Below are 12,653 nucleotides of genomic sequence, written 5' to 3'. Positions count from 1 at the left end.
TATAGCTCTCATATGTTCAGCTATCCTCTCTTTTAGGGCCCTAATAGTGCTCCCTACATATATCTTGCCACATTTACATTCAATGATATACACTACGAACTTACTGAGGCAAGTGATGTTGTGTTTTATCTGGTAGACCATTCCATCATGATTAGCAAAGTTTAGTGTGCCGTGTTTACCCCATCTGCACATAGTACAGAATCCACATCTGTAGAAGCCAAGGCCACGTGTGGATAGCCAGTTCTGTGCTGTGGTGTTACGGGGAACGGTGGGACTCAGTTTATTCCTCAAGGTGAAACCTTTCCTGTAAGTGATGGAGGGTCTGTCAGATAAAAATTCCTTCAGTGTGGCGTCCTCTAATAGAAGTTTCCAATGTCTGTTGAGACTCTTCCTAGTAAGTTGGTTCAGTTCATTGAATTCAGTTATAAATCTTACTTTTGGGTCAGAGGTTTTCACCTCAGTACGTGTTTTGAGACAATCAGGTCTCGTGATGGCCTTTGTTTTTGTCTCGGCTTTTTTGAGGGTAGTTTTGGAGTAACCTCTGTTAAGAAATCTATTATTCATGCTAGTGATACAGTTATCCAGTTCACAGGCTTCACTACAGTTTCGTTTGGCCCTGAGAAATTCCCCATAGGGGATTGATCGTATTTGGTGCTCGGGATGAAAGCTGGAAGCATGTAGTGTAGAATTACAAGATGTGGGTTTTCTAAAAAGTTTCGAGTGCAGATGATTGTCCTTGACATAAAACTCCAGATCTAAAAACTCGATATTGGTTAAGCTATGATGCATTGTGAAACTTATTTCCCAAGTGTTGGTGTTGAGGTATTCAAGAAAGGATTGAAGAAGTTCCTCGGTCCCGGACCAAAGGAGAAAACAGTCATCTATGTATCGACCCCAGAAGACTATGGAGTCAGTGTATTGTATCCCTTTGGAGCCCCAAATAAGATCAGCCTCTAATGCTCCCATAAAGAGATTTGCAAAAGAGGGTGAAAATTTGGAGCCCATAGCAACTCCTTTCTTCCTTTTACTGTTGGTCATTGAACCCTGTTTTGTAATACACATTTGTAGTTGCGAGAGCTTATATGTTGTACTATTGCCTGCAGCGCAGGCACCACCACCTAGCGTAGTGGTAGTGGTGTGGTCGTGCGCGCGCCGCAAGGGAGGTCACAGGGGAAAGTCTAATGAGCGCTCTCAGCTCAGGGTCCGGGATCCAGCCGACGAGCCCTCCCCTTCATAAGCCAGCGTACATGTGTGCATGCAATCAAGCGGAGGTGCGCAAGGGTCTGTATTGTGGTACGTACAGGCTTTTAAGTTTGAATATATGTCTGTGATATTTGACGCCATGACGTACCGTGTTTGTGGGTGCTTGTGGTTCCGTTGCATGCTATATACAATCAGAGGATTTAAAAAAATGTTTTTATGGCAATTCATTGGGACACAAGTCTCTAAAGAGAAAACCAGAGGGCATGTTTTTAATTATCAAGCTGTTTTGCTTTGCAATTAACGTTTCCAGCAGGCTGTTATGTGCATGGTCTTTATTTGTTATTCCATACATGAAAAAGGCAGCCAACACGTGTTTCGTCCTAGTGGCCAATTGGACGTGGGCTTTTTCAAGGCAGAATTTGATTATGTAGGCAGGTAAATGTGATTATCTGGATGGAAGGTATTCAGTCTCTGCGGTCCCGAAACAAGACGAGTTCCGTTCACCGCCGGCAATTGTGCTCTGACTCGTGCCCCTTCCCCCGGGGCGGCAATCTGAGGGATAGCCCCGGGTGCCGCAAGCTCTAGCTACGCCCCTAATTATGACTGATATATAGAACAAAGAGAAAGGGCCACAAAGCCAAAATAGTGGCACGTCAACACAAAGGACTAAGTCAAAACCTGGGTGTGAAAGAAATATAAAAATACAAATCATCAGTCTGTACAGTCGTATAAAGGCCTACAAATATATTTGTGGGCCACACAATCTTCCTTTATACTCTTCTTCTTTTTAAACATAAGCCAGCCCATTACTTTCTATACTAGTTCATTTTTTGCGTACATCTCCTTGTAGACATCTGATTATTCCATTTGAACTCCTGGATAATCTGCATCTATATTATTTTGCACAGAGAAAATTGTTTGGACTACTGTAATTTAAACAACTGTTATAGATTTCTGAGTGGATTGCTGATTTTATTTTTGCTTAAAATCTTAACATCATCAGTGAAGACGTTTATAAGAAAGGAGAATTGGGAAAAAAACAGTTCACACCTAAGCACCGTCTTGTTCACAAGTGTTTTCTTTCGCCTGGACAAATGAATGGCGAAGCAGTAGACAATGGTATTTGGCAGTATAGAGTGGCAAACGAGATTCCATGTTCTAGTGTGTGATAAAAAAAGCAATTCTCCTCTGTGGGCCTTCAGCTGGCTGGCTGCTATTTCAAGACAATTTGAGAGCACATTACATTTCCGTACTAGCTTACTTTCAATTTAACTACAGTAATTGAATGCTACCTAGTTTTTTAAAGGGGCGTTTCTCTGTAGTTGGTGCCTCAGAAATGAACACATTCAATTGATGCAGTGCTTCATGCATTTTCACGCCAACAGATATGCATGCACCAAACGTTTATGCGAATTCACTGTGTTTCATGAGCGTAACTTGGTGCCAATCTCTTCTGTTTTTCAGCTTGTGTGGGACCGGATGGAATGCCTAAAATGGTGAGTGTCATCAAGTTCGTTGTAATTCTTTCGGAAAAAAATATTCTTAATGCTCTGTATAATTATGTTCTCGATTGTTCAAATCCACTAACAAACTAAAGCGAACTAGCCACAAAAAACTACAGCATTTAGTAATTTCCTAGTGAAGAGAGTAACCATAACAAAAGATATCCATGGTCATCCTTATATGACTATATAAAAAGGAGGCATAACTTTGACTTCTAGGCACTGTTGTTAATATGGTTTGCTTGTTAACAACACAGCAATAATTGTTTAGAAATGATTGGCTAGAGTATGGCTTCAAATGATGACATCTGCAGCTTCCACACTAGTACAAGGTGGAAAGGGAAGACCAGATAACCGATTGCCAACCTGTGACCTGGAGTGTTGCCATTTAACTCAAACCTATTCTTCTTCCTATAAAAGGTCAGACTTTTTGGGTCTTACTTCAAGGCCCCTTCCTCTAGATATCATTCTAGACATTGACATGCACAAGAATATAGCAAGGCCTCAAAAATTGAAATGATTGAGGTCTTGTGCTCCAACTATTCATTCATGTTCTTGTAGATAGTAGCATATTCTATTTCACATATTATAGGAATATAGTTCTGTCAGAAAGGAGGGCGTGCACTATATTACTATTCCCTATTTAGATGTTTCCGAGGTTGTGTTGTCTGTTTCAATATATACATAAAGTTTAGCAAAACATGTAATTGTGGAAGTCAAAATGAGGGCAAACGTGAAGCCTGTGAATCTTTGGAGATCACATTGGAGGACTTCAGTGATAGCATGTAAACATCACTAAACATGCGAAATATCTGTTCATTCTAGATTTTAAAATAAAAAATTGCAGCAAAAGGATACACTTGACCTTAAACTCTATGGTTACACGTAGTAACTGCTCTGTAGTGTATTTTACTGATGATGCTAAATGAATTTATAACTTTGCCCATGCAGCAGAGAAAAAAGGGAACTATATCACATTGCTAAACTACCCCTCATAATTTGAAGCCATTAGCAATGGTGGTTCATTAACTCACATGAAAAAAAAAGTACTGCTGCAAAGTAAATAAGTGAAACAAGACATCAAAATTACAGCTTCGGTACAGGAAATATTGAAAGTTTCTAAAATATAAATCTCTTTAATGTTCCAGCCTGGAGCAACTTGGCAGAGCAACTGCCAGAATTGTGACTGCGACAAGTACACTCTGACCGTCAAGTGTGAGCCGCTCGAGTGCCCCGAACCGGTGCAAGTCACATGTGAGAAAGAAGGATTTGTGCCTGCCCAGGTGATGACAGCAGAGCAGCCATGCTGCATGGTGACCGAATGCCGTAAGTCTACTCATCTGTCTTGTTTGTACTAGTGTAGCTGGGATTCAGCCCAGGGCGACACGCTTCCTGAATCCCAATCCTGTTCCGCTGGTGAAATGTGTAAATCGGGTCTTTTAGACAAGGTCTTTGCGCTAGCACAGTCTTAACCTTACTAACATCCCTCCACCCAACATGGTGTACTTCCGAAATGTAATATTCGCGGTATCTATCGGCTGACACAAAAATTGTGTCCTAAATGTCATTCAAAAAAAAATGTGCAGTGGCATTAATAATAAAAATCTACAACCAATGGGACATTATTTTTTTTACCATTTTTAGGACATATTGTTTAGGTCAGTTGATACTTCTGTATATGATTTATCGAAATACAGCATTCATTAAAACGTTGCCTTGTTCCTCTCCTGTGTAAGCATAGCCGTGCTTCATGAATACAAGTTTCAGGGCTACTGTCCATGTCTTTCTTTTGGTAGGCTAGCACCAGCATTTGCACATGGCCCTGGGAGTGTGGCGACATGGTCCGCATTTGTGGCGAGCGAGCGACAGATTTTAGTGACCACTATGCAGTTTGTGGTATTGTACTGTATTTGCTAAACAATATTGTTTAGGTTCTATTTTCATATTTAAAATGGCCAAATAACAACACTTGAAATATTCAGACAAAAGCCCTTTTCAGAGTGAAAGGTCACACTGAGATAGACAAATGAAAAATTAATTCCAACCATTTTAATGATTAAAAAACGGCATTGTGTTTAGCATGCTATCATCTGGCATATTTATACAAGTATTCCTTGCATGGTATGATTACTGTATGGGGAAGATTTACAAGCCCCTTGCGACACATGCCGCTGTTCGGTCACTTCTGTGACGCTGCGGTAGCGTAAACCATGCGCCACGTTGCGACTTATTTACCATGTGACACATCTAGGTAGATGTCTCACGTTGTAAAGCCCTTCGCCACATTAAACCTGCGTCAGGTCAATGTATGCAGGTTGGGCGTTCCGTCATAAGGAAGTCCCGTAAAAATGACACAGTGAAATCTACAGGATTTCACGGAGTCCCTTTTACGTTCATCCTGCGTCAAAACCCTGCGCCTGCTTGAAGCAGGCATAAGGAGTGATGCAGCATGTTAGGCATAGGGCGCCCCTGAGCATTGCTGGAGTTGCGTCGCGCTTGAGACACAACTCCAGCAATGCGCCGCCCTTTCGCCATCGGATGCGACACACATCTGCCTATCCCTGCACCACGGAGCGCCGCATTGTAAATGCAACGCATCCGTGCTGTTGTATCTTTACTGGCGCATCCCTGCTGATATGCAGAGATGCCCCAGTCCTTGTAAATCCGCCCAATGTACCTTTCATGCAGTCTGTTTAATGCTAGGATCACGATATTAGAACCAAGATGTGACATTTTCCACTCCTCCTCTTGCTCATCTGTCATCGGACCTGCCCAGCCTATACCACAAACCTACAACAGCAGGTGATAACCTTGAGTTATTTCTGCGGCAAAGCAGAGGGGCAATCTCCTCCGCCTTAGCAGAGGAGCAGCTACTGTACTTATGCCTCTCTGAGTACTGATGCCTTTTCTGTCATCACACTTTATGCCTTTTATTTTTCCTTTTGACATTCAGGGTGTAACGTCAGCTACTGCTCTACTCCTGTCAAGAAATGCCAGATCGGGTTCGAGCTCCATTCGGTCATGGGAGAAGGAGACTGCTGTGCCACATACGTCTGCGGTATGTATAATGCTCCTCAGAATGTGATACCAGGCTTATTTCCTGTACAGCCTATGTCTGAGACGTGCATCTACTCGTCAATGACTTTGGTTCAAAACTTACTTATTATAAAGAGGATATATTTCTATAAGTTTTTAACATTTCATGAAACCTCATTGACATAAACGACAGGAGAGCAATTGTAAAACAAATGTGCTACAAGCCACGCGAAAGAAGGACATTAATCAACTTTTCATTCCCCACAGAGCCCAATAATGTGTGCGTCTACGATGGTGTCATTTACCAGGTAAGAAAAGCGCTGACTGTCCTTGTTCCTTTGAAAATGGCCTCATGGATAACGTGGGGGTCTTATCTAGAATAGCATTCCCTGATTCAGCACAGTGTCCATGTCAATATTATTTCAACTCCTACTCAGACACATCTCAATTGTCGGTGAAGATGCATCTGGATTATAGAATTTCCTAATATCGCCTAAGGGTGACATGCTGACTTCTAATGATATTCAGGCTTGAGAAAATGTTCAATATGTATAGTCTGTCTCGCATATGAAAAGGATTTTCTGCACATATCATTGGCTACAGAACTTTTCTTCGCTTCACCATGAGAGCCTGACAGTCGTAATTAAGCTTTCTCCCTTTTCTACTGAGAAACGACAACTCATTCTTGTAGTCACGTTGATTTAACTTCCGGTGCCAAGCCTAGAACTTTTACTGGTTTGCCCTTGTCTTAGGTCAGCCTGTGACAACATAAGCCCAGATTCAAACACAAAATATTTTAGTTTCAATCACAAGGGCGGACGGTTAAGGTTTTTGCCAAGTCTTAACTCTCTTTTCCTTTTCCTTCTCCTTCCCAGCCAGGACATTCGATCCCTCAGTCACCAGAAGTATGTGAGGAGTGCACCTGTGGTACGGAGAAAAATTCAACTTCACTGTTGAACCTTGCAGTTTGCAATCCCATTGTTTGCACTGAAGATTGCCCATTGGTGAGTTCCTTTTGCTACAGTCTTTGCACAACTGTATCATTTTGGCTGTGACATGAAAGGGTTTCCTATGCTGTCCCCAACTTAATGCATTATTGTTTTTTGTACCCTCTGCAGGGCTTTGTGTACAAGATGGAAGAAGGGAAGTGCTGCGGCTCATGTGTCCAGGTGGCTTGTGTCATGACTACGCCAGACAACACGGAAAAAGTCATTCAGGTAGCTCCTTCTCTTGTACTGCATGAGATGCCCCAATGTTTTCCTTCTTTTTAACAGGATTCCACATTTTGATTATAAACCACGATAAAAAGATTTTACTTTAAATCCATTTCTTGTCAGTCCATCAGCTTGATAGCTTGAAGTTGTGGCTCAAACTCTTTTTTTTTTAAAGTTTTTTTTTATTAAACAAGCCGTAGGATAAACATTGGTACATTAATTACTTCATAATTAGACAAAAATTTCCAGACAATATACAAGAGACAAAACTACACAAACTGCAATAACGTACGACTAAACGTTTTTCCTTTCATAAAATGCTAAAACAAAGACGTAGTCAGATTGAAAATATAAAAACTATTGGTATGGATCAAGCATCTGGATTGCAATACGGATTGATAAAGTGCTAGTGCAATGTGGTATGGAAGCCGCTAATTTAAAACAGCAAGAATATTATTGTACATTTTTTTTTAAAGTGCTAGTGCAGTAACATGTAAAGTTGGCATATGTAAAGAGACTAGAGCGTTAAAGTGGGTGGACCGACAATATATATCAGGAGGAGTATTATCCTATTTCTTTAAAGTACAAATGCAAAATCGCACAACGTTAACAAATAAATATATCTATGATGGAATACACAAACGACTGGTATAATATAGCAGATTAAATATGTAGTTGAAATTCTTAAAAATGTAGAAGCAATACATTTTAAAAATTTTGACTTAAATAAGACTATTAACTTCCTTTTATCGATTCAAGCATCTCAAAATATTTCCAGTTCCTTTTAAACCTAGCAATCGCTCCCACTCTACCTGCATAGGCTCTCTCAAAGTTACATGTTCTTCTCATTTTATTAATCCATTTTAATTGGCATGGGGCTATCATAGATTTCCAATTTTGTAAGATTAAAGATCGTGCTACCGCCGTAGAGATAAAAATAAACACTTCTTCTGAGTTGTTAAACCTGTTCCTATCTTTACAGATACCGAAAAGGGCTATCTCTACCTCTGGTAGTAGAATTTTCCCACTTGCCATCTCCAAGTCTGTAAAAATCCCCTTCCAAAAGGATTCTAACTTAGGACAGGAGAAGAAGATATGATGCCAGCCACCCTGACCCCTAGTTTTACATCTGAAACATTTGTTCTCGTATGCGGGGAATATTCTCTGCAAAGCCTCAGGGGTATAATATAACAACCAACGAGAAAAAAAGGACATACGTTTATAATTAGCTGCTCGGAGTGCTTTGTTTCCTAAATGACATATAACTTCCCAGTCTTTATCTGTAAAAACACACTGAGTCATAAGGCTTATTTTTTCTAAGTGACAAGCAGTTATAGGAGATGGTCCAGAGGGGAAGAGCTTTTTATACCAGAATCCAATACCTGTATGTTTCTCCCCATATAGAGCTGTTAACAAAACATTGGGAGTTGTATCTAGCCCTCCTATTTCATTTTTTATAAAATTGACCAGTTGTATATATTCAAAGAACCTAATACGTCTAGGATGTGCTCTATCTATTACCGTTTGCCAGCCAATTACAGAATTTTGGATGAGTAGGTGCCTTATTTCCCCAAATCAAGCGGATTCCCATTCTAGCAGGTGATTCAATGATATCTGAAGACCCATCTTAGCACATTCTATCAGTTTCAAATGAATAGATCCATCTGAACCATATTTTTTAAATAAGAGCCGTAATCTTGATGCATATCCTATCAGTGTCTTATATCTGGTTTTCTTAGGAAGCTTTGCAGTTTTTAAAAAGAAAAAAATTTGAGAGCCTGATTCCTCAAGCATTTTATCCCAAAAAAAATAGTCTCTTGTCTGTCTATTCCTTAATAATCCCGCCACTATGTCAAAAAAAGCTGCTTCATAATATGTTTTAAAATGGGGCAAAGCGAGTCCACCTAGGTTTACTGAAAGTTGTACCACCGAGAGCTTGGCTCTTGAGGCCTTTTTATTCCAAATAAATCTTCTCATCATGGATTCAAGTTCATTAAAAAAGGCCATATTAACTTTAATTGGGATATTGCTAAACAAGAATAAAAGCAAAGGCAGTACGTTCATCTTTATCAGAGCCACTCTGCCAATCAAAGACAAAGGCAACAGGTCCCATTGTTCAAGTAAGCTCTTGATTTTGTTCTTCGTTTTTAAATAGTTTAAACGAAAAAGTTCTTGATACTCCCTGGTTACGTAGATCCCTAGGTATCTTATTGGATCCCGTTTTTCTGCTTGGGGCTGAAGTTCTAGCGGAAGAAAATCTGAATTTGAGCATAAAACAAGAACTTCTGTTTTTTTCTCATTGATCTTATAACCCCCAATCTTTTCGTATTCCTTAAGATCTTTCATAAGATGAAGAATATTTTCTTTATCGGGAGCCATATATAAGATAATATCGTCTGCGAATAATTTTAGTTTTGACATTCAAGCGATTGGGGGAGATATTGCTACATTATTTCTTAATTTTATTACTAGAGGTTCAATAAAAAAAGTGAAAAGCAAGGGGGATAAGGGGCACCCCTGTCTAGTGCCTCGATTAATTTTTATCTTCCCTGCTTGCCGAGCATTAATTATAACCTGGGCTGATGCCCCTTCATAAATATTCTGTAGCATATTAATAATTAGAGCAGGGAATCCAAAATAACCCAGGGAAGTAAATAAAACTGACCAGTTAACTAAATCAAACGCTTTTTCTGCATCAATCATTAAGATGCATGCAGGGATTGAGTTAATATTAAAAAAATCTAACGCCTGTATCAAATATTCTGTATTAGCAGCCATATAACGACCGGCTATAAACCCCGTCTGGTCTTGATGTATTACCTCCTGGGCTGCGAACACAAATCTTTGAGCCCAGATTTTCATAAAGATCTTATAGTCCGAGTTCAACAGACTTATTGGTCTAAAGGAATTCACATCCTCGGGGTTCTTGTCTTTCTTCACGAAACTAATAATTGTGGACTCTTTGAACTCTAAAGGAACCGTCCCACCAATTCGAATATAATTAAATAGATTTTTCAAGGAGTCTTCTAGTTCCTTCAAAAACACCTTATAAAACTCAATTGGGAACCCATCTATACCTGAGGCTTTCGCTCCCGCTGTTTCCTTTATACCATTTTGTATTTCTAGGGAGCTTATTTCACTATTTATTTGATTATGCCTGGAGACAGAAATTTTGGGTATATCCAGATTGTCAAAATATTCCCTGATTAGTGTTTCTTCCACTTGAATAGCAGGAGAATAAATTCTCTTGTAATGATCTAGGAATATTTTCGCGATCCCCTCACTCCGAGTCTCTGTACCACCGAGGGGATCCTGAATTTTCAAAATAACAGAGGACTCTTGTTTTTTTCGGATCGAGTTAGCCAAAAGCTTCCCCATCAGTTGACTATCTTCATATAGTTTTTGCTGGAAGGCCTTTGAGCTGTTTATCTCTTCCAAAATAAAGAAGTCCCTGAGCGATGCTTTGGCTTGTTCCCATTTATTAGGCATTTGATGCAGTTTTAATGCGTATTCTTTCTCAGCGATACACTGAAGGGTAGATATTTTTTCCTTACGGACATTTGCCTTGTTGCTGGAATATGCTATAATCTGTCCTCGGGCTGCAGCTTTAAATGCGCCCCATACTGCAAAAGGCTCTGCTGAATCCTTATTAACCACAAAAAACTCTTTTATCCATTCTCTGAAGCTCTCTACCCATAGTGTATTCTGTAAGAGGGTACGATCCAGCTGCCACCTGGGACGCACCCCCTCCATACCCTCCAGAATCAATTCAATTTCAATCCTCCCGTGATCTGAAAACGGATTACAACCTATCAATGCGTTGGAGATTTGCAACGATCTGGAGGATAGAAAAAAGTCTATTCTGGAGGCTGTCTGAAATCTATTAGAATAACATGTGTAATACTCAATGTTGGGATTCAGTGAGCGCCAAGAGTCCCGCAGTTGGTATTCTGCCAAAAAGGCCTCTAGCACCCTTTTAGTTTTTGGTTTTAATTGTTTCTTATTCTTGTTAGAGGTATCCTTCTTCAAATCCTGAATGTAATTAAAATCACCCCCTATTATAATTTGCCCCGGAGTACCCCTTAACGTTTCACTAATTTCAGTCAGGGCCGTGGTGTCATCTAAGATTGGGCCATAGTAATTTACAAGGCTGAATGTTTTTCCCAGCAGTTTTACTACCACCCAAAGCCATATGCCTTTAGGATCTCTTTGCACCTGCACAATTTCCCAAGGTAGGTTTCTTGAGAAGTAGATTGCGACACCCCTCTGTGCCACTCCTGCTGTGGAGAAGAACCCATGGGAGAAATATCTTGGCAGAAACAATTTTGGATAATGTGTTTTCAGGTGTGTCTCCTGGAGGAAGACCACCTGGGGTTTAAGGGCTGTAATCCATTTTAAAAGGGCACCGTATTTCTGTTTGTTGAGCAGCCCATTTGCATTTAAGGACAGGATTTTGCATGGATCAAATCCCATCTATAGAAAAAAATCTTAAACATATTCTGTACCAACTAATTTCTAGAATAACAGACCTACTGTGCTTGTATTTTTTTACTGCATTTACCCCCCCCACCCTACACCCCCCCAGTGACGTGGGAACCCCCCCTCCGTCCACGCAGCCCACATCTACCCCCCCCATAGCTTCTTCAGGTGTCTTCTTGTTACACCTGGTATGACCCACTAACCCAGGCGCCGCCTTGGTTGTTTCCCTCTTTTTTATTTACTTTTATATAAATATATATATATATATATATATATATATATATATATATATATATATATATATATATATATATATATATTTTTTTTTTTGTTTTTGCTAATAGAATACTCGGATTTCTTAAATGTAATCGCTTTTTAAGTTTTTTAAGCTTTTGAGCCTTTAAACCTAAGCCTTTGTGGATATTTCATTGAGAAGAGTCTGGGCCTCCTCAATATTGGTAAACCAAAAGAATTTTCCCTTTACAAGAACCTTTTAGCTTTGATTGCTGAGCAATCGAGGCCTGGGCGCCATTAGCTTTGAACAATTGTAATAATTTTACGAATTCTTTCCTTCTTTTGGCTGCGGCCGCAGTCATGTCTGAGAATATCCTACATTTAATAGTTTCTGAAATAGCAAACTGACGTTGTTGATAGGCCTTTGAAAGAATCCGCTCCTTAACCCTAAAGTCCGCAAAATTCAGTAAGATTGTTCTTGGAAATGGAGAATTTGGGAAACGCTGAGCCGGTACTCTGTGGGCCCTTGTTATTGTTAGGTCTCCCTCAAAGTCTGGTAGGACTACTTTCTGGATGAAAGAGTTAACCCATTGTATCGTGTCTGGGCCTTCTGTTCCTTTGGGAACCCCCACAATTCTCAGGTTTGATCTACGAGAATGGTTCTCCAACTCCTCAAGTTTATTTTCCATAGAGATCCTCTTCTTTACAGCCTCCTTGGTTGCTCCTGAGGCCCTATTCATTTGATCTTCCAAGCTTGCTATCCTTGACTCAGCTTCCTGAACCCTTATAGGGAGTGCTAATGTTATTTCCTCCAGCTTATCTATTCTGGCATGGATGGCAGCTAGCTCAGTTCGTTGATTATTTTTAATCTCACGAATTTCGTCGAGAATTAAATTGAGCATCTCACGAATGTCTAGCTGGAATTTCGCTTCAGATCTCCCTTCAGAGTCCAGTAAACTTAAGTCGAGCCCTGTTGCTTCTTCAT

At 40.1% G+C, this 12,653-nt stretch overlaps 1 protein-coding gene across 1 annotated transcript in view; it reads left to right on the top strand.

Moving 5' to 3' along the window:
- LOC147733207 (mucin-5AC-like) overlaps positions 1-12,653 on the top strand; it is a 179,705-nt gene that overhangs the window by 156,347 nt on the left and 10,705 nt on the right. The window contains exons 38-43 of the mRNA XM_086956039.1: positions 2,668-2,699; positions 3,854-4,031; positions 5,659-5,763; positions 6,009-6,049; positions 6,617-6,745; positions 6,860-6,958. Coding sequence (XP_086812165.1) covers positions 2,668-2,699; positions 3,854-4,031; positions 5,659-5,763; positions 6,009-6,049; positions 6,617-6,745; positions 6,860-6,958 — 584 coding nt within the window. The remainder of the gene's footprint in view (positions 1-2,667; positions 2,700-3,853; positions 4,032-5,658; positions 5,764-6,008; positions 6,050-6,616; positions 6,746-6,859; positions 6,959-12,653) is intronic.

Source organism: Lissotriton vulgaris, chromosome 2_1, assembly GCF_964263255.1.
Source record: "Lissotriton vulgaris chromosome 2_1, aLisVul1.2, whole genome shotgun sequence".
NCBI lineage: Eukaryota > Metazoa > Chordata > Amphibia > Caudata > Salamandridae > Lissotriton > Lissotriton vulgaris.
The sequence above is the reverse complement of the archived record's forward strand: the minus strand, read 5'-3'. Positions and strand labels throughout refer to the sequence as shown.